This window comes from Delphinapterus leucas, chromosome 2 (genome assembly GCF_059928025.1).
Source record: "Delphinapterus leucas isolate spDelLeu-1000000601 "Yukka" chromosome 2, BTC_Dleu_Yukka2, whole genome shotgun sequence".
NCBI classification, from domain to species: Eukaryota; Metazoa; Chordata; class Mammalia; order Artiodactyla; family Monodontidae; genus Delphinapterus; species Delphinapterus leucas.
In genome coordinates, this window is record NC_143130.1 from 97,266,885 (window position 1) to 97,287,540 (window position 20,656).

The following is a 20,656-nucleotide window of genomic DNA, read 5'->3' on the forward strand; positions in this document are numbered from 1 at the left end:
GTGGGAGCTTGGCTGCTTACGCTGTTCGCAGTACTCCCCAGTCCAGCCGGGCAGGCAGGACAGGCTGCCATCTGGCTGGCACACGTAGTGGCCGAAGTGGTCATTGCGCTTCTTGCATAGCCGTGAGCAGCTGTCCCCATAGTAGTTGTCACTGCAGATGACCCGGTAAGAGTAGCGCAGCCTTGTGAGAGGGCTGGTCTGCTCATCCGGTAACCAGTTCTGGCCCACAGCTAGGGAGCCCTGGATGGTGATCTTGCTGATGAGCGCGTCTGGTGGCAAGGCCTCTGAAGGGGCAGAGGGCCAGGTCAAGGAAGGGCAGCCAGTCCCCAAGAGTGCCAGCAACCGCTGGATCAAACCAGTTGTCCAGATGACCCCACCTGCCAGCAAACGCAGGCCAGAGGAACCCAAGTGTCCCTCTGCTTAGCTGCTGTGTGTGTGCATGTGCAGAGGGCCTGATACCATTCAAAAAGGGGACAATAGAAGGATGTTAAGATATCCCAATGTTCTGGAGGCAGATAGGCAGGGGAAAGAGGAAAAGAGGTCAAAATGCGGGGTGTGGGGGGGGGGGAGAAAAAAGAAAAAGTAAAGCTCTCCAGGCCTTTGAGGACCCTGGGAGCAAGGGGTCCTCTGGTGCCCATTCAGGGGTTCTGCCCTCAGAGATGGGTAATGCTTTTCTTTTTCCTTTGCAAAGTGAGAATTGTTGTGCTGCTGAAATATCCTTTTCCTCTGTGTCAGAACAACATCCCAAAGCCATTATTCCCTTTCCAAAGGAGCGGAATTCGAGAAAGGTGTAAAATACAGGAAGGGGCCCGTCAGCGGCGCTGGCAGCTTCGGCCTTTCTCACCGCCGTGCTCCCCGCGTTCCCACGCCAAAAATAACCCGCAGGAAACGCAATTGTGCTCAGAGTCCAGGCAGCGGGCGGAATCCGAGCGTCCAGCGCGGGGCGCAGCTCCCGGCCTAGCTAAGCGTCCTGCCCCCCACGCCCCCACCCCGCACTTCCTCCGCCTATTACAGATTAACTCTTTCGGCGCTGCGCCGTGTCGCCCCCCTGTGGCCGCGGAGCGAGCTACTCACCTGGCCGCAGGTCGTCTCCTGGCGCGTGCCAAGCTTCAATGATGAGTGAGAAGGTACCCTGGGAACGGAAAGGAGGGGGCGGGGAAAGACAGAGAGAGCGAGATGAACAGGGGATGGTGGGGGTGCCTTTCGGCAGCCGGTTTAATTAATCTAATTGCAGGATACAGTTACTGCGCCCGGGTCTATGTAACGGGTCTGCACTCAGCATCGCGCGCGAGCTAGGAAGGCGAGAGAACCCCGGGTAGGAGGAGAGTTGAGGGATGAGGGAATGTACGCGGGAGTCTTTCTGAGATGGAGCACGCCCCGGGGTTGTAGGTGATGAAAATCGTATCCCTAGCGCTGGGAGAAGATGGAGCGTAGAACGGGGAAGAGAGAGACTGGTGAGAGCGTACAGGAGGGTGAGGTCCCAGGAAAGGGTCGGAAAGAAGGATCAGAAGAGAGTGCCCCCCCTTTTATTGGAGGGGAGCGAGGCAATCTAGGGAGAAGGCTTTGGTCCCAGGGAAACCCCTTCTCTCGGCTTTCGTGACCTCCCAGGGCGCCCAGGCTGTGCTCACCGGCCAGGTGAAATTGAAGGGCAGTTGGAGAGGGTTGCGTCCCCCGCCGCTACTGTCGTCGCCGACGGCGAAGGAGTTGGTGCCCAGCACAGGCGTGGAGACGCTGCCGAAGGTGCAGGGCCCGGGTGAGAAGACCGCCTGGAAGTGCTTAAGGCAGACGCGGAAGAAGGTCCGGCAGCCGGGTTCGCACGGCCGCCCGCTGGCGAGTACGCCGCGCTCGTTGGCAAACTCCTGCAGCTGCAGCTGGAAGACTCCAGAGCCGGCCGCGCGCTATTGCACAGGGACCGAGGGAAGGAAGGAGGAGAGCGGTCAGCTCGGTGGACGCCAGGGGCTCAGGCCCAGGGCACGGTGGGAGGGGGCGGAGGGGGCGCGGGATGTTACCTCCTGCCAAAGTGCCACCAGCAGCAGTAGCGCCCAGCCAGAGGCGCTACGGGTTGCGGCTGCCATTCCCTGGGGCGTCGCTCTCTCCACCCGCCGGTTGTGAACCTTTCCCGCGCGTCCAACCGCCAGAGGGGTCCCTGAAAAGCCAGGCTCCGCTCGGGGTTTTCCTCCCGCCTCTCCTTCTCGCTAGCTCCGCTCCAACTGCCACGGTAGGTAATCCAGGTGAGGGCGGCTGGGTGGCGGCCGCGCTGAGGACGTGTCCTCGGACTAATCCTGGGGCCGTAAGCAGGCTAGTGTCCGGGTACACTGCACTGAGGCGGCTTGAGCTGCAGCTCTTGGCCTCGCGTTCCCAGCCTGCGCTCAGCGCCGCTACTGAAACCTGCGCTCTCGGGAGCTTTCCTTATATATATTGGCTCCTCTCTTCACCCGCCTGTCACTCAGACTCGTGGTCACTCTCCCCTCCCCTCGGGCCTCTAGCTGCTACAGCCCCAGCACCGCCCGGAGGGGGCCTCCGCCCCCGCCTTCCCCCCTCCCAGCCAGCCAGTCAGGCACAGGTCCCCGCCCCTCTGTGCCGCTCTCAGCCCCTGGGTCCCCCAGCTCAGCGCGTGCCGAGGTGACCAGTTCTCCGCAATCGCGTGGATACAGGCCGAGACCCCAGCAGTGGGAGGACAGGGGGAGGGCCAGGGGGAATGGGGCGGGAGGTGAGCGAGTGGTTCCCGGATGGTCGTGGGGGCGGAGACACGGGGGAGTCCCCGTCGGCGGTGTGACCACGGCCGGCGTTAGTTACCTGCAGCCCTGGAGAAGGTAAAAAGAACTTAAGCTCAGAAAGCGAAACCAGTGCTAAAGGACTCCAGTCTCCTTCACCTTCCCGGAACTTCGGGAGCCCTGGCGTCGTCGGCCCCCAACCTGTGAGCGTCCACCCCCCCGCCCCCCCCCGCGCGCAGCAGGGAAGCCAGAGGACGCATTAACCTCTCTGTGGCCACTCCGTGCTAGGCGAGGGACCAAGCATCTAAGACTCGGGGGCTCGGCCCCTCCACCTGCTGGGCATCTCCCTCCCCAGTTATGGGGGGCGTGTCCAGCGCGTGCCTCCTCCCTTCTGCCTCCCGCCTGGGCTCCGCGCGTGCCAGTCCCCAGACGCGTGGTACCCGTGCTGGGGGTAGGAGGGCGTGGTCCCCGAGGTAGAAGAAGGGGGGCGCGTCCTCAGCTGTATGGTAATAAGGGTCTGGCCCCGCCTTCAGCGCCTCTCCTCACCTGGGTTTAGCCTCAGCTCCAGAGCCCACCTTCACCCCCCAACAGCCTCAAGCCTCGGCCCGCGTCCTGTCGCTCCGTTGGAGCAGGGAGGAACTCTCCTGACTGCAGAGCTGGCTCGAGCCACCAGAGAGTCCAGGGGCTGAGGCCGGGCAGACCCGGGTCCTCTCCTCATAGGGCAAAATGTAGGGTGGAGCTGGAAGCGCGCGGACTCGTATGGGTTTCAGGCGGCTTCACCCGTCTCGCCTTCTCGGCTCCCCCGGGTGGCCCCACTTCTCCGAGCGGCGGCAGTGCAGCTGCTTTCCCGGAACCGGCGTGATCCCCGGAGGCTTTAGACCGGGGAGGGCCGGCTTCTCTCAGTGTCGGGGGGTGCAGAGGAGTGGTCTCTCTCCGCGACGCTGAGGGCGGCGGGGGCCTTGTGGCTTCAGCTGTCAGCCCGCCCGCACAGCGATGGCTGTCGTCGGGCGATAAGATCGGCGCTGGGGGGAGCAGGGACGCGGCGCGGGCCCGGGGGAGTCTTGCGGGGGGCGGGGGGCACGGCTCGGAGCCCAACAGCTGCCTAGGCCGAGCATGGTCTGATTTTTTTTTTTTTTTTAACTTGGTGGTGGTGAAGGATTGAGGGAGAAGCATGAGAAACAAGAGGTTGGGAGCGTGGGTTGGGGGAGGGGTGAGGTGAGGAGACGGGCTCCGGGGTCCCCCACGCACGGCCACCCCTCCCAGCCACCATCTGGCGCGAATGGGTTGGCGTGGGGAACCGAGGTGGGGCGGGGGCCGGCAGATGGGCCCAGGCTGCGCTCCAGAGTTAATGTAGGTTATGGACGGGCGGAGTCCCCAGGCCCGAGGGAGGAGGAGCCCAGGACTTGCCTCCCAGCGATCCTGACCAGTGGGTTCTCTGCCCATCCTCTACGGATCCCTTAGTCCTGCCTAGGGTGCCAAAGAGTGCCCCTCGCTTTCCTCTGAGCTGGCATCCAGCCCTACCTAGTTCTGTCCGCTTCCACCCCCAAATCCTGGCCTGGGAGTTCATAAAAAACTCGCTCCTTTTCTGGATCTGGCTCTTGCCTGACCCTCAAGGGAGACATCCAGTCCCACAGGAGACATCTCGTTCAGTATTGGTAGATCTGGAACACGCTATCCTTCACACACATCCGGACTAATGTGCCCAAAAGCACTTTGCAAACAGTCAAGGACCAAACAAAAGTATCATCATTACCCTCAGAGTCAAGAATTCTTGAAAGGGATCCCAGAGATAGAAATCCTCTGACCTGTAGGGGGAAAGGGTTAAATTCTCTTCACCATCAAAAGGCATTCCTGAAGCACCTATTTGCTATGCGGTGCTGTCCCAGAAGTTCATTTACTCCTCTAGGACTCTAGGACGCCGCCCTTGGCCCTGACTACCCACTAGCGCTCCAACCCGCTGGGGTCCAGCTTTGCCCACATTTGCTGAGCAGGAGAGGGTCGCTTTGCAGGCAGGGAATTAGAAATGCGGAGGCTCCACAACTGGGGCTCCTCCACTTTTCTCCCACTCGTGACTTGTGGAAGGAAAGACCCAACACGTGTCCTGAGGGCCCCCAGGAACATGAGGCTGTGAGGCTATCAGAGGCCGCAAATCACAGTGGGATTGGACCCACGTGGACGTCTGACGAACCTACGCCTCCGCAGACGCTCGGCCACGCCCTGGAGAGGGGGCATGATTGCAAGGTCCCACCAACCTGGGCTTCCCCGGACTGACTGTGGGCCCTCTGATGGTCCACAGATCCTCATCCCCACGAGCACCCGCAATACTGCCCAGCGTCTGGAGCACAGGGTCGAGGCCTGGCTTCAGGCAGGCCCACAGCCTCCGCCCCAGGGGCCTTCGGCTTCGGCCGTCCTCTCCGTTTGGCCGCTGCATACAGCCCCCCAGCAGGCAGAACCCGCACCTGGGGCCCGGAGGCGCAAAGGTTGTCTCACAGCCTTGCACCCGAGCTGACCCCTGGTGATTAGGGTGCGACTCGGGCCGAGCAGAGCCTCGGGGCCCCTCCCCCACTTGGTAGCCTACGCGCCCTCCCCAGGGCTGCCGTCGCATCTTCCCGGCCTCCAGCGCTATTTTGCACCCCGACCCCCGGGACAGCGTTCTCCGCGGGACGAACTGCACCCAGGTAGGAGCGCGACAGGGGCCGGGCTACAGCGCCCGCCGGGCAGGCCAAGGGAGGGGGAGCTAGCCTGGCTAGGGCGGGGCGCTTAAGCCTTGAGGGGCGCCGCTGCGGTCGCTGCGGGGAAGGGGCCACGTGCAGGGAGCGGCGGCCGGGGAGCTGCACAGAAGGCGGGGAGATTTGCAAACTGTTGCTGCCACATGGCTGCTCCATTCGATCCATTCACATTGAAATGAGGACGGCGCGTGCCTCATCTGCCGCAGGGCGCTGCCACGCGTCAGCCCGGCCCGCCGCATGCCAACTGGGGCAGTGGGGCTGGCAGGGCCTGGCAGCCGTGGGGGCGCAGCCCGGGCCCTGAGGCCAGGCGAGGGCGGGCGGGGGAGGGGGGGCGGCGCGCAGCGAGCTACCCTAGCCGCTCGGGCTCCACAGCTTCGCGGACCTTGGCCCTGCAGTTGGGAGCGAGCCGACGTGAAAGGACCAGGGACCGACAGGTTTTGGAGGGGGGCCAGGATCGATGCCGTCGCTCCCCGCAGATGCGCCCCAGCAGCGCTACTCTCCATCTGCCGCTGCTCGCACCTGCCGGTCAATAAATCGATTTTACAATTTAATGCAGCAGCTTCCCGCCCGCCTGGGACAGATGCCGCCGCAGAACCACCTCCGCCCTCGCCCCTCCCCTCGAGGGGCGCCAGCGGTTAGGGCCGGGATTCCCGCTCGGCAGGCGGCGCCCCGCCGGGCCGCGTTCACCTCTCTCTGGAGTCCTTACAAGGAACTGCTTGCTCTGGGTCTTTCCCGCGGGACAGAGTGGGTTCCCCATAGGACAGGCCTGAGGCTGGTGGAGGAGAGAGGAAGATGATGACTTGGTGGTGGCCTTGAAGACTCATTTGGGGGCTTCACAGGGGGAACAGAACGCAGTGGCTGATGATAAGATGTGAGAGCCCCTGTGAGAAGGAGGAAGGGGTAGCACCTGGGGCATTGGCGCTGATAGCCACTGAGTTGTGAAGAATCTCCGCGAGGCAGCCCAGGAGGGTTGAGATGGAATGGGGCCTCTCCCCACCCTCTGCTTGAGTCGAGTGAATAAGCATGACATAAACCTGGCTCTTGGCACTTCCCAACCCTAGGGTCTTGGACTTGTAATTTAACTATAGCTCTACACCTCAGTTTTCTCATATGTGCAATGGGGATAATAATGATAGCCACCTGGGAGGGTGACTGACTATGCATTTGCAAATGAGTCCCAGGAGGAAAGAAAGGAAAAAGGACAGCTGAAGGCAAACAGTTATAAAGAATGAGGCAAAGGAGCAGAGGGTGGAAACAAAGAGAGGAAAGCTAGGTGGGGCATGGAAAGGAGATGGACACTGGAAAACCTCCACTGTTAAAGGCCCTGTGAAGGGCCTTTTGTGGGAAGAGGCTGTGACACGGTTCTCAACTGGAAGGAGAAGACTGGAGCTTTGAGAATAGGTTTGGATAAGAGATGGTTTGGAAGAACCAATTGCCCATGGCCAGATGACCCTCCAGCCAGGGCCAAATGTAGATCTCAAGCTGGCACCCTTCCTCCTTCATGGTGATGTTTCAGAGCAGAGGCATGTAGGAGGAGAAGTCAACTTCTGAACTGCCCTGGTCATTGAGGCTCCTGGCAGCTCAGGGGTCTCAGCCTTCCCCACGTCACCAAGAGGGCACACAGACTGGGCTGGGCTGTCCACTGGCTTATGGCTCATGATTGATGACCCAAATGTCCCAAGGAAAGGATGTCCAAGCGGGTGAGACCATTAAACATGAGTCAGAGTGCCTGCTCTGCCTTCTCATGAGATCAGGAGAGCTTCCCACCTTCTCTCTGCCAGGCTCCCAGGAGCCTGAGGGCCTGGGCTAGCCCCGTACTCCGTCTCCTTTACCTTCTCAGAAGGCCGGGGCAGATGGTGCCTGAGGCTGAGGCAGCTGCTGTGCACCGAGCCCTCTCCTTCTCGATGAGAACAGCTTTGGCCTGAAGAGACCACGGGCCCAAGAGAGAAGCAGCTGAGGGCCCCTGACCTGAGAAGCCTCTTTTAACTGTGTAGGAAGGAAGTGCTCCGTAGGCCTCCTGTGTGCTGGTTAGAAGGAAAGAAGGCGAGAGTGGAGGGGCAGGGTAGAGACCTGCTGGCTGGAAGCAAGGGCCTTCATTGGTGGTGACCCGGCAGCCTCCCCAGCTTCATTTGCCAAACCCAGGGGAAACCTGGAAAGCTAGGGCCAGGAGCCACGCAGCGGGTATTTCCAGCCACAGAGGAGTCCGGGGTTTAGGGCAGCCTCCACGGCAACTTTCCCAGAGCCCCTGGCTTCCCCTTCCCTAGCTCCTTCCTGTCCCCACCCTAGCAAGTGAGGAGGGAGGCCCAGGGGAAGGGAGAGAAGGCTCAGGGAGGCCTCTGTGCGGAGACCCTCAGGCTGCAGGCCTTGCCCAGCCTGCCCTTGCCTCCTGCCCCAGTCTCTCAGGACAGAGGGGACTCTGAGAGGGCTTACAGGGCTAGAGAACAGAGGGCACAGGGCAAAGGCATTGCTGAGAGCGATGGGGCCAAAAGAGAACCTTCTGCCAGCCATACTGAAGGACAGGGTGGGGTGGGGGAGCGGAGCCTGAGCTGCAAGTAAAGGTTCAGGCACCCCCTCAGTCCTCCATCTTGGACTGGTTTCTCTACCCCAAGGATCTCCTTCCTTCTCATCCACTCATCCTCTACCCTGACTGTGCTGGCCTGAAACCTCTCTTCTCCATAAACTCTGACAGGTGGGAAGCGCTCTCCGGCCCCGCCTCCTGCTCAGCCTTCCCTCCCCTCTTCTGGCTCTGGCCTCCCTTTAGCATCCAGGCCCAGCGCTGCACGTGGCCCCTCCATGTCTCCGGGTCCTTGCATGCACTTCACCTTCCTCCGCTGAACAAGCCGTCTCCTGGAAGAAACTCTGACCTGTCCTCATTTCTCCACACAACCTCTGATCTCTGATCCCAGCTGCCACCCAGGACTTGAAGCAAGTAAGAGATAGCGGATGGGGTCACACTTCTCCCTCTCTGCGGCCCCAGAACCTGGGAGTGGGGATTACTCAGATGGGCCATGGTCCCCTGCAGCCTCCCTGGGAGGAAGGGTCAGGGCAGAACCAGGAAGTGCTGTGCTTCAATACTCTCATGCACAGAGAAAGAAACCGGGGACACGTGCCAGCTCTGTGAATAGCTGCCTGAGCAGGCAGGTTACTGTTCCCTGAGGAAGGCTGAGGAGGAATCTGACTGCCATGGTCAAGTAGGTGATGGGTCTTAAGCAGAGAATGGTGACCGGCTGTCTCCTTCTCCCACCACAGTCAGAATGAGAGGAAATGGGCTTCAGTTGTGGCAGGAAGGATTTAGGTTAGACATATGGGAGAACTTCCTGTGACAGTGTCTACACTATGTATTCCAGTTGTTAATCCAAGTTGAACTCTCCCCTGGAGTTGATTAGAATTGCATGTTGATGCTTGCTAATGAGTAACTTGCCTTGCCTGTGATTAGCAAAGAACCTCCAACCCAGAGGATTCTCCTTAGGTCTAGACCGTCCCCAAGGAAGAAATCCAGAGAGGCCTGAGAGGCACCAGGACCTGGGCCTCCTCTCAGCCCCGAGGGGTTTTTGGGAGGTGTTAGGCCACTGTGAGTCCATATCACTTTGCCTCTCCTGCCCCCAGCCCTCTGGTTACTGCTCTCAGAACAAGCCCTGCGGAGCTGTCCAGCCAACGCTAACTTTGCAGCAAAGGGACAGGCTTAATTTAAGCTCTGGGAGCTCACAGAGAATTTCCAGAGCAAAAATGAATACTCAGGGTTTCCAACACCAGGGGCTTCAGCAACAGTCTCAGCTGTCTCTGTAAGTTTAGAAACAGACAGGCTTCAACCCGGTTTTGTGCCCATTCACCCCACTCTCATGAGTGCTGTTTGGGCATCATGAACATTCCCATTGCTGGTGTCATTCTGCCACTGAGATCCCTGTGTTGCCCTGTGGCCGTGGCCAACTCCCCCGTCTCTTGCTTCCCCTCCTCTCCTAAGAGGTTTGATCCCTTACCCCCATTACCAGAACCCTTCTCCAGGTAAGAAGGAAGCTGGGGAGACCTGGGGTGAGTCTATCAAACTGCCATCAGAAGAAGAGAATACAGTCAAAAGATGCATTCCATTTGGGGCATGGCTCTGTGCACCCCCATGGTTAGTTTTCCTGGGTCAGGGCCTGTGTGTGTGGCCACATGCATATCCAGAGTTTGGTCCATTAGTCAACCAGTTGTGATTGAGGTCGACCATGTGCCTAGCACTGGGCTAAGGTCAGTGAGGCCAAAAGGAACATCCGATTCATCTCCTAATGGGACATGGAGGTAAAATCGAGGGTCATGAAAAGGAATGTGATGATCTGCAGAACCAGGGTTCAGGGAGGGATGGGGGAGGCTTTGTGGGGAGTGAGGGGAAGGCACTGGACCTGGAGGAAAGAGAAGAACTTAGAAAAAGAGAAGAGAGGGCATTCCTGCCAGGCGGAATGGAGAGAGGAAAAGGATCAGAGTGGAAATGAAGTAGGTATAGCTGGAGCAGACTGCATGTGCAGGGTTGGACGTGAGGTTAGACAGGTAGGGTATGGAGACACATCAGACAGATGAATTCGGACTTGATTGATGGGCTTTAGGGAACCTGTGGGTTCTTGAGCCGAGGAGGGTGTCCAGCCACCATCTGGCAGTGGGGTGCAGGGTGGTCTGGAGCAGGGAGGTACAGAGGGAAGGCCAGAGGCAACTAGGAGCCTTCTGCATCTGTAGCTGGTGGCCAGGTATACACCAAAGCCTGGGTCCTGTCCTTGAGATGGCTGGGCACCTGAGAATGCCAGACCCCTGAGGACCTGCTGGGACAGGGGCCCACATTTTCCTTGCCAGCAGCCACTCTCTTCTTCCACCCCTGGCTTTCCAGATAGAGCCCTGCAAACACGACCAGCCTCAGGGCTTCCCTGGCTCCTATACTGAGAGTGGGGGCTGCTTTGGCCATACCTCTCTCCACACCCCACACCCCGCTGCCACTTTCCTACTCTTTCCCTCAGAGTCCTGAGGCCCTGCCTAGCAGCCTGGCTGGAAGAGGATAAAGGATTGAATCAGGCCTAGGTTCATCCAACCTCGGGCCTGAAACCCACAAAGGGAATCCAGAGGTGTCTCAAGGGCATGAGCTGGGGCCTTAACACCTAGAAACTCAGGGTGAGGTGAGCTCTCAAGGGCACCTAGACCAACCCCACATTCTATAGCCAAGGGCTTGAATACTTCCAGAGATAGGACCCTCCCTCGCTCTTCAGGCTGTTGCCTGCTCTTTAGATGGTTCTGGGTGTGAAAAGTGCATTCACTTCTTGATCCAAAAGTCCTGCTGTGGCCAGTGTGGGCTGGTGGTGTGGGAGAGCTCTGTTTGGGCCTTGCCGAGGGGCTTCTGAATTGGCATCGCTAGAGGGAGGGTCCACCAGCCTCTCGGGTCTGGGGTGGCTTGCTGGGTCCTGCGGGCCCCCCTGCTACGCCTGTTGGGTGCCCTCGGCGGGGGCAGTTTAAGCGTGAGAAGCACCGGTCAGTTCCCAGCTCAGCCCAGGGGGTGGGGCAGCAAGGGCGAGGCCAGCCCCGTCATCCCTTCTCAGCCTCACCGGGGCGGCCAGGCCAGGGTCAGCCTGTCTCACAGGCCGGCCCTCCCCAGGCTGAGATCATCGCCCTCCGGCCTCCATGGCAGCCCCCACCCCCAGCTGAGCTCACTGCCCTGGCCCGCTGGGGGACATTGTTGTCTCCTGCGCCCCTCCCCCGGGCTCAATGAGCTGTTTGTTGGCATGTCCGGCGCGGGCAAGGGGAGGGCGGGCACAGGGCGCCCGCACACAATGGGGATTCCGTCCATTCTGAGGTGGCTGCGGGAACCAGGCTGGCTTTGTCCCTGGGACCCTCATTCCCACCATTTAGCGGAGCCGGAACTCCAGGCGGAAGGCCCCGTATAAGAACAACAATGTTGTCACCCCGTCTGTGGGGGAGGGTGCTGCAGGCCAGGCCTCCTGGGGCCCAGGGGACCCACAGTTCGGGGCAGTCTGAGGGGCACCTAGGACAGGTCCTAGAGCCTAGGCTGTGACTCACATCTAAGGGAGACTCAGGAGGCAGACGCCCCCCACCCACACCGGCCCCGCCGGTCCGTCTGCAGCCCCCGGCAAGTGTGGAAGGGGGTTCCCTGGCATCCCTAGCTGTTCTCGGCTCCTTCACGTGCAAAAATGAGCCCTAAGGTGCAGAGGGGGTGAATGCACCCGGTAAGCCCCGTTTGGGTGGTGTGTTGTAGAGGGGCTGAGTTCGGGGCAGCCTGACCCACAGGCCTTTCTGCATGCATCTTGGGCAAAGGCTTTTGCTCAAAGCTGGGCTCAGGCCCGTTTCTGAGCCTCTAGCCCGGCCAGCCTGCCCCTTCGGAAGTGGCGCTGGCCACTCAGACAACAAGTGTTTATTTTCCAGGGTGAGGGGGGAACAGGACGTCACGGCGTTTCCCTCCTGCCTGGTGCTGCAGTGGTTCTCACAGTCTGGGCACTGGTGACATCACCAGCCTTTCTTCCTCAGCCCTGGCCTCCTTGCCTCCCCCTCCCCCCAATCACATGCTCTGGCCAGGCTACACAGTTCTGAAGCTCCTGCTTCCGCTGCGGGCACTTCTGAGCAGGTCCTCTTGGAGGGCATGAGGGCGGCCGGGAAGTACTGGACCAGCCCCTCTCACTGCCCTTGGCATTCAGGCCAAGCCTAGGGATAGCCCCTCTGTGCTCGCCCTCACCAGAGCGCTTGGTGTCCCACCCGGCACGCTCCTAGAGCGATGCTGGCCCTTTAAGGGTCTTGGGAAGCCAGAACAACAGGAAATCCAAACGGCCTCATTAGGCAGCTCAGAGCTCAGCACAGTAATTAGTGCCCTGAAAACAAAACAAGGAAAAGCAGGTGGTGGTGCTCCCCCCCAATCTCAGCTGCCCCCAGCGTGGCCTGTTAGTACCCAAAGCCAGGCAGCTGGGACTGGAGCCCCTCCCTTCTAAGTCCCCTCACCCCAAGCTCCTGAAGCCTGCTGCCCACTGCCCAGGCCAGGGGTCAGATCCTTAGCTTCTGGGGAGCAGGCAGTGGCTTCTCGGCCAACCATTTCCCCCTGGGGAGGATGAAGCCCCAGGGACAAGCAATGGGGCTTCCCCTCTCCCGTAGCCAGGTGGCCACTTGTCCACAGCATCCTCCACCTGTTTGGAAAATGCTGTGATGAAGGCTGGGAGCTGGGATGGTCTCTTCCAGAGGGAAAGGGGAGACCCCTGGGAATCCCGGGCCAAGAAGGCCCCCTTAGGAGAAGGGAGAAGCCTGCTCTGTGGTCCTACCTCTCAGGATCTCTGGTGATTCTCCAGGTGGGCAAGACAACTTGGGCAGAGGGACTGGTAACCCACTGGCCCTCTGGACAGACCTTGGGGACCTGCGAGCCCCTCAGTTGGTAAAAACCTGGCCAGGAACAAAAAAGGACCCTAGTGAGTTCTCTTCAGCCAGGCCACAGGCCCCAGCTCATTCTACCCTCCACTGTCCCCCATTTTGTGCAACTGGAACGCCATCTTATCCCTGACCCCTGAGATATCTCCTTTTATGTGTACTGCCAGCAGAGGGACATACTGTGCTCCACTTAAGAAACAAATATTCATTCAACAAACATTTCTGGAGTGTCCAAAATACTCCGTGCACTGTGCTGGTGGGGAATTCCTGAGACGGTTTCAAGGAATTCAAATGGCACTACCTTGTGATAGCTCATTACAGTCCTTCTCTCTGTACTGAGAAGGCCTTTGAGGGGAGGGACTGTGGCTCCTGCGTGTACGTATCCCCCTATAGACACAGCACGTAGGAGACTGGAACATGCTTATGAACAATCAAAAATGAACCAGGAAAATTAAAAAAAAAAAGAACCAGGAATAGTCTGACTTCAGAGTAAGCCCGTGTAAGCTCAGTATGTGGCATGGCACAGCAGCAGGACTCTGGCGGGGCGCCCCCAGCCTTTGGGGAAAGCCACAAAGGCTCAGAGCCTAGATCTCCCTGAGGACCCTAAGTTTTGTACAGAGCAAGGGCTAAGGGCATTGTGGGGGAAGGAATCTCGGGTCCTGCTGAGAACAAAGCTGGAGATGACCCTGGGATGTGGGGAGGAGCTGCACTGGGCTTGCCTGGGCTACAGGCTGTGGGGCGTGGGGGATGCTGAGCGGGAGAGCTGGGCAGGTTGAGTGTGGACCGTGGCCAGCCTATGGCCAGTGAATGGAGCTGTAATTAAGCTGTGGGTAGGTTTCTGGTCACACACTTATTGGCTGAGAACAAAGGCCCCAAGCGTCATTGCCCAGGGGGAAGAAGAAGGAGCAGAGGGAGGGGGTGGGGTAACCCAGAACCTGCTATTGGGCTGGGCAGCTGGCCTCCAGCTGGTCAGGGAACTCTGCAGGCACCTCTGGACGCCACTGGCTAGGTGGTAAATTCTGAGGGGCTCCAATCTGAAACTGAGCGGCCAGTGCTGTTGCTAGAGGTGAAGGGGACCAGCCAGCAAGTGACCAAAGGGTCACAGGTTCATGGAGCGGGGGGTTCTCAAGAATCCCCCGCTCCATGAAGCACACAAGAATCACTTGAGCAGGGACTTCCCTGGTGATCCAGTGGGTAAGACTCCGCGCTCCCAATGCAGGGGGCCCAGGTTCGATCCCTGGTCAGGGAACTAGATCCCACAGGCCACAACTAAGGGTTCGTATGCCGCAACTAAAAAAAGATCCCACATGCCACAACGAAGATCCCGCGTGCCGCAACTAAGACCCGGCGCAGCCAAAATAAATAAATAAATATTAAAAAAAAAAACAAAAAACAGAGAATCACCTGAGCAGCTCCCTAGAGATTCTGATATAATTGGTCTGGGATCAGGCCTAGGAGGCACTGGTATTTTCCAAAAGCCTCTAAGTGACCCAGTGGGCAGTCAGAGTCAGAACTACTGCTTGCTGGGAGCACGCCCCTCCCCAGAGCCCATAGTGCTTAGAGGCCACACCCACTGGACCAAATGGTGCAGGTGCCCTGGGCCGAGAGGGAAATGGGCAACAGAGTCCCCTAGGCCTGGGGATGGGGCCTTTGGAGAAGTCCTCCCCTTCTTGAAACCCCCCATCCCCAATGGAAAGTTACCCAGGGAAGCAGCTGTGGGCAGACAAGGCAAGAATACTGGGAGATGTGCACCCATGGGGTGCCTGTGGCCTCTCCAAGCGCCCAGGAAGGGACCCTCCTGCCTCATCCCAAGCCCCCCAGATGGGAGGGACAGCACCCAGGAGAACAGGCTGGGGACTGGGAGGGAAGAGGGGTAGACTCAGATCACCTGAGCTGATGGGGCCTGATCCCATTTAGGGACGTGCACCGGTCCTGAATCATTTCCCGGATATAGCTCAACAGCCCAGACTTCAAGGTTTTGGGGGGGAAATCTTTTTTCCAAGTTCCTCGATCTGTCATCCCCCTCCCCCGCCGGCCGGATAGGCCTGGACCAGTGTCCTCTCTCAGCTCCCCCTCAGCCTCCCAGCTCGGGCTTCTCCACTGAGCTCCCTGGACATTGTTTCCCGCCTCAGGAAGTCTCTGATGCCCTGCGCTGGATTTTGTTTTCCTTGTTATCGGGACAACTAATATTTTTTCCTGTGCGGAAAAAAAAGAGATTTTCCCAAGCAGATTACAGCTGTCAGTGAGGGGGGAGGGGGCTGGAGGTTGAGCCCTCCCTTCACCCTCCCTCTCTGCCACCCTTACAGGGCTGGGCTTTTGAATGAAGGAGGAAGCACTGGCCCCAGAGCCACCCAGGCCAGTTGGAGCCAGTGACAACTCTGGCCTTGGCAGAAAAGTCAGGCCCCTATCCTCTGCCTGAGGGGCCCCTGCTCCCTGCTAAGAGGGCTGATCCACATATGTGGCTGGGCCACATATCCAAGGGCAGGGAGAGGGTCCTGGGCTTGCCTTCCCTCTAGTGGGGTAGGAAGGGCAGGCCACCCCTCAACTGCAAGGGGGCAGATTCTGTCTGAATGGCACATCCCAGGCGCACATGCACGTGTATGCACACACAACACACACACACACACATCCTGGGTCTCTGCATTCTTCCTTGATAAACACTCACTTTCTACATCAGGTGCTGTGGTTCTAGGGACAGGCTGCCTGGGCCTTTGCGGTGGGGAGCTGCAGCATAACCATGACTGCAGCAATAGGGTCTTACCTAAGATGGCCAAGTTTCTTTTCTTTCTTTCTTTCTTTCCTTTCTTTCTTTCTTTCTTTTTTTTTTTAATTTTTTTGAAGCCAGTCAATTGCTTCTTTTATTTATTTATTTATTATTTGGCTGCACCGGGTCTTCGTTGCAACATACGGGGTCTTCGTCACCCAGTGCAGGATCTTCAGTTGCGGCAGGCAGGATCTCTACTTGCAGCATGCAAACTCTTAGTTATGGCATGTGGGATCGATCTAGTTCCCCGAACAGGGATCGAACCCAGACCCCCTGCACTGAGAGCGCAGGGTCTTAGCCACTGGACCACCAGGGAAGTCCCCAAGTTTCTTTTAAAGTTCACAACAGCAGCAAATAGAAGGGCTTCGGCTGTGAGTTACTCTATTGTCTGTGGTTTGCAAATGTATTAAGAAAACTAGACCCCCTGCCCTGTACCCTCCTGCAAAGTGGATGGTGAGCTCTGAGAGGGACTCTCCTACCTTCACCTCTCAGTGTGGTGGGCTCTTCAGTGGGCTGCCTGCAGGAGTGAGCAAGGCCATCTGTCTGGGGGCTGGAGGAAATAGGAAAATTTCAATTTAGATTCATTGTTTATCTAAAAGGTAAACTGAACTTTAATAATATTTGATATGTGTTTTGACTATAGTGTCTAATCTATACATAAATATTCATATTCAAAAAAGTTTGGAGACCACCACCCCGAGAGATCAGTGAGGGCTTTATAGCCTGTCAGAAGCCTGTTTCAGATTGGGTGCTGGGCGAAGGAAGGGAGCTATGGAGGAGGGGCTGGTGAGCTCTGGATGCAGAACCACTTGGGCCCGGTCAGACTCCCAGATGTCACCAGCAGCGTGGACTTTCTGGGCCATCACTACCCCTGTGGCCTCCCTTCTCCCTGCCCACCCTCTCGGGCCTGCCTATGTCCCAGTTGGGTTCTAGGACCTTTGGCTGCCATGCTTCCCACAAGGGAGAGAGTGGTCCTGTGTGCTGCTCCCCTCACCCCAGGCTGGCTGAAGTGCGGCTGGGGTCCCTGCAGCTGCCCTGTATGCTGTGTCACCCCCAGGAGAAAAGTCCCTGGCGGGAGGCGGCCCTCTGCCGGGAGGCTGTTTCCTCAACCGGCCAAGGTAAGAAGTGGGGGATTTCCAGCCCTGTCCACGGGGCTGACTTAGTGCTGGGGGCTCCTCTCCTTTCTCATGCAGCCCATGCCCGGGTGAGGACAGAAACTCCAGAGGTAGGCCCAGTTGTAGCGAAAGGGGTGTGAGGGCAGCAGAGTCAGCTAAGCTCACAAGCCTCCCCAGCTGCTACTCCTTGATCCGGAAGGAGCCAAGCCCAAGGCGGAACCCCAGGACAGCACCTGGGACCAACAGGGACCCAGTCTTGGAAGACCCCGACAGGCATCTTGGTGGGGAGTAGGGCCTGGAAATCCAGGTCTTACTCATGGCCCTGTGGGGAATGACTCAAATCAATGAATGCCCCTGCCTAACCCTAGCCTTTCCTGGTTCTGGTGGTAAGGGGAATGGCAGGTCTGAATCTCACCCTCTAAGGCTCCGCTAACTGGCCGGTACTTCCAGAGGTGCTGGAGAGTCGGAGGAACCAATGTGAGCCCCTCCGGAGCTGGGAGCCAGGAGCCTCATGTCCCAGACAGCTTGCCCCGAAAGCTTGATCCCCAGGAAAGGGGAGCCATACCCTAACAGCATTCCCTGTCTTCCTGCACTGTGGTCAGCTGGGCAAGGAGGGTGGGTGTGATCCTGGGGGCTGTTTGGAGAGAGAATTAAGACAGTTGTGGCGACCTGGTGATGGTGGTACACACAGATGTCCCAGCTCCAGTGTCGGCTCACTTAGGCCCAAGTAATGGCTTAGGAAACAGCTAGACTCTTCCTCCACTTTCATGAAGATTCTCCTGTGCCTCAGACACTTGTGAGTTTCATCTCATTACCTGGTTTGTATGTGTTTGCTGTGTGCATACATACACATGCTTGCAGGCTAGTGTGATTGAGGCGTGTGAGGCGGCGGACTCACGCAAGGTCCCTGAGCATGAGAGCATCTGAGAGGTGAAATAATAAATCCAGTCACCATCAATGCAGGCTAGCAACATGCCATGATAATGTACATGCATTATCACCAATCTACATAGCAACCAATCCTCTGAGGAAGGTGTTATAATCTCCATTTTACAAATCAATAAACTGAGTGAAATTTAGAGAAGTTAAGTGACCAGCCTGAAGTCACACAGTGAGCAAATCCAGGCAAGGATTTGAACCCAGGTCAGTCCAAGGCCAAGCCAGAGGTCTCTCTACCAGGCTCTCTCAGCATGATCCTCCTCAATTACGCTTTATCTGCTCCTTGTCTCTGAGGCTCTGGCTGCCCTAGTCTGAGGCGACAGGCTCTTCCCCTCCCTCCCTCCCCTCCAGTCAAGGTGGCAAAGCAGAGCCTGTTCAAGGCTGTGCGGAGCCCAGACGCTGTGCCCAGACCTTCACACATCGAACCAGTGCCCAGTTCAGAGGGGGTCTGGCTGGCCCTGGGCGGGATCAGCTAGGGCAGAGCTGGGACAGCTGTTTACAGTAAACAGAAAGCTCCCGAGGAAGGAAGGCGGGGAGGGGCTGGGGTTGTCATGGAGACAGGGAAGAGCAGCAGGGCCTCGGCCCTGATCCACAGCTACTGGTAACGCATCCCTGCCCCTTCTAGAGCTGGAAGAGGCCCGAGGAAGGTCCAGACAGGCAGCCTAAGCAGGAGAGGCAGGGGCAGATTGGGCCTCAGAGCAGTGCCTGCTGAGAGCACATTCCCATCTCATTATGTATGTCTACTTATTGTTAACAATAACAACTACTGTTTATTGAGCTTTTTGTTTACAGCATGCCTGACACTAGGCCCTTGAGAGTATGTTTTCTTATTTAACTCTAAAACCGGGAGATAGGCAGAATATTCATCTCTAATTCATAGATGAGGAAATTGAGGTTCAGAAAGATTAAGCCATTTGTCAAGGTCACACAGCTTGTAAGTGACAGAGCAAAATTTTTGGATCAAAAACTCTTTTACCAAGGCAGATAGGAGATGAGCTAGCAGGTGAAGGTCTGAGCCGCTCAGCTCGTGGGGAAACTGAGTCCCCTGGGTACCAAGGGGACTTTCCCAGGCTTCTAGCGTTAGTCAAAGAGATTGCTGGGGACAGAACCCGTGTGTTCCAGCCATAACCACTAGACCACACGGCTTCTCCATGGCTTGAGCTGGGAAGGTCCAAAGAGAAACTCCCTTTCCAGCCCCAGCCTGGATCCTAGACTCTCCCGCAGCTAACAGGCTGCCCCTGAGGAGGTCAGGACGAGCCAGGGTGCTGCGGGGGATGCTGGGGGCTTTCTGCCCACACATATGGTTTCCAGATTCCAGGGGATGAAAAGGAGGCCATTGGGGGCGGAAATGGGGGATGTGCGATGACAAATTTAGACTGATTGCTTAAAAAAAAAAAAAAAGGCCGAGAAACGCTAAAAAATAAAAGCAAAAAGTCCACTAGAAAAACCAAAGGGAATTATTTGATTGCGCAGCCGAGAGCCGTGAGGCGCAGCATGGTTTAATGGGGAACAGTATCAAGGGCTCTTCTGACTTTGCTCAGAGGACGGCGGCAGAGGAGGGGCTCTGTCTGCTGTTGCTGGCTTCACCCCCTGGACTTTGGGACAGGGATAAAGTTGGGCATGGCACCTGGGTGGATGTCTGGAGTTCAGGAGCACCTGTTGGGGGGCTCTCCTATAAGGCTCAGGCCCTTCGGACTCCAAGGATCCTGCTGGCTTGTGGCCAAGGTTCCCCACTGGCTCACAGAGGGAGCTGCCCTAGGGGAGGCTCCAGCTGGTCTGTACTGAGAGCATGTGAAAAGATGAGCTGTAAGGTGGGGGTCTGGGGTGTCTCTGAGTTCCAGCCTTAAAGGGAAATGGCCAGGAACAGAAGGTAAAAGGGAGGACAGCTGCCTGGAATTCTGGCCTGCAGCAGGCCCAAAGGGTCAAAGGTCAAGGGGGGGACAAGGGGGACTTCCTGAGGCTCTCAGGGGAGTGCCAGCCAGCCAGGCTGTTGTGCAAGCTCTGGGCTGGACCATAAGGGCAGGCTGGCAGAGGAGCCACGCCTGGCCCAGTCCCCTCAGCCTCTCCTAACTGTCCCCTGGAGCTGGAGTAGTGCCCTCTCTCCTCCAGGAAACCAGGACCCTGTCCCCCAAGGTAGCACCCCTGTCCCACCTCAGTGGCCGCATTCTATATGCCTGAGTGCTTCCTCTCTCATACTCATCCTGAACCCCTCTTCCCCAGAACGACCATCTTTTGAGAAACCAGAAAAACCTTCTCAAGTAAGCCTCTTTCTTTCAATTCCACTCTGATTTCCCACGAGGAGATCAGAGGGGTTTGTGAGGAGAGAACCATGATAGGGCTCACAGGGTCCCAGCCCTAGAGGAACAGTCACAGAGTAAAGTGGAGGAGAAGCAAGCCATCAGGGATGTGTGGGTGCCAGGCCCCGGGCTAACCACAGATGTGCTGCACTGCTCTCCCTAGACTTCATGCGAGCCTCTCAAGGTCTGCTGTGTTTATTCACATTTTACAGATGAAGAAATAGAGGTTCTGAGGGTGTGATTAAACTGACAGCTGGTAAATGACAGAGCAGAGACTGCTCTTTCCAGATCACCTCCCTGTCCCTCAGCTCAACCCACTTGACTGGAGATGGAAAGCAAGCACAACGAAGGGTCTAGGACTGTGTCTGGCTCCCAGGGGACGTGGGATCATTGCTGACCGATGCTGAATCTCATGGAGAAGGGACCGGATCCTGGATGGAGCCTCATGTCAGCCACAAATTTCTCTTCAGCATCTGTAAAATCAGGAGGTGGGATCAGCAGCTCAGTGGTTTTCAAACTTGGTTCCTGGGCATCCTGGCATCTCATAGAAATTGGGATGGAGGAGGAAATGACAGTGAATAAGGTGATCCCCGCCCTCTGCCAGCCCAGCTCCCACCGGGGATGCTCAGCATATCAATTTCAGGTATCGGACATCCACAAGGGATGTTTTTATTTGAATAAAAGTCCTACAGCACTCTATGGCCTCGATCTGAGGTCT

At 57.8% G+C, this 20,656-nt stretch overlaps 1 protein-coding gene across 1 annotated transcript in view; it reads right to left on the minus strand.

Moving 5' to 3' along the window:
- Window positions 1-20,411, minus strand: part of DLL4 (delta like canonical Notch ligand 4) — a 40,837-nt gene extending 20,426 nt beyond the window's left edge. The window contains exons 1-5 of the mRNA XM_089907339.1: window positions 17,118-20,411; window positions 2,010-16,137; window positions 1,629-1,898; window positions 1,075-1,132; window positions 21-284 (exon numbers count right to left, since the gene is read on the minus strand). Coding sequence (XP_089763465.1) covers window positions 21-284; window positions 1,075-1,132; window positions 1,629-1,898; window positions 2,010-2,075 — 658 coding nt within the window. The 5' untranslated portion in view covers window positions 2,076-16,137; window positions 17,118-20,411. The remainder of the gene's footprint in view (window positions 1-20; window positions 285-1,074; window positions 1,133-1,628; window positions 1,899-2,009; window positions 16,138-17,117) is intronic.
- Between the last annotated feature and the right edge of the window lie 245 nt (window positions 20,412-20,656).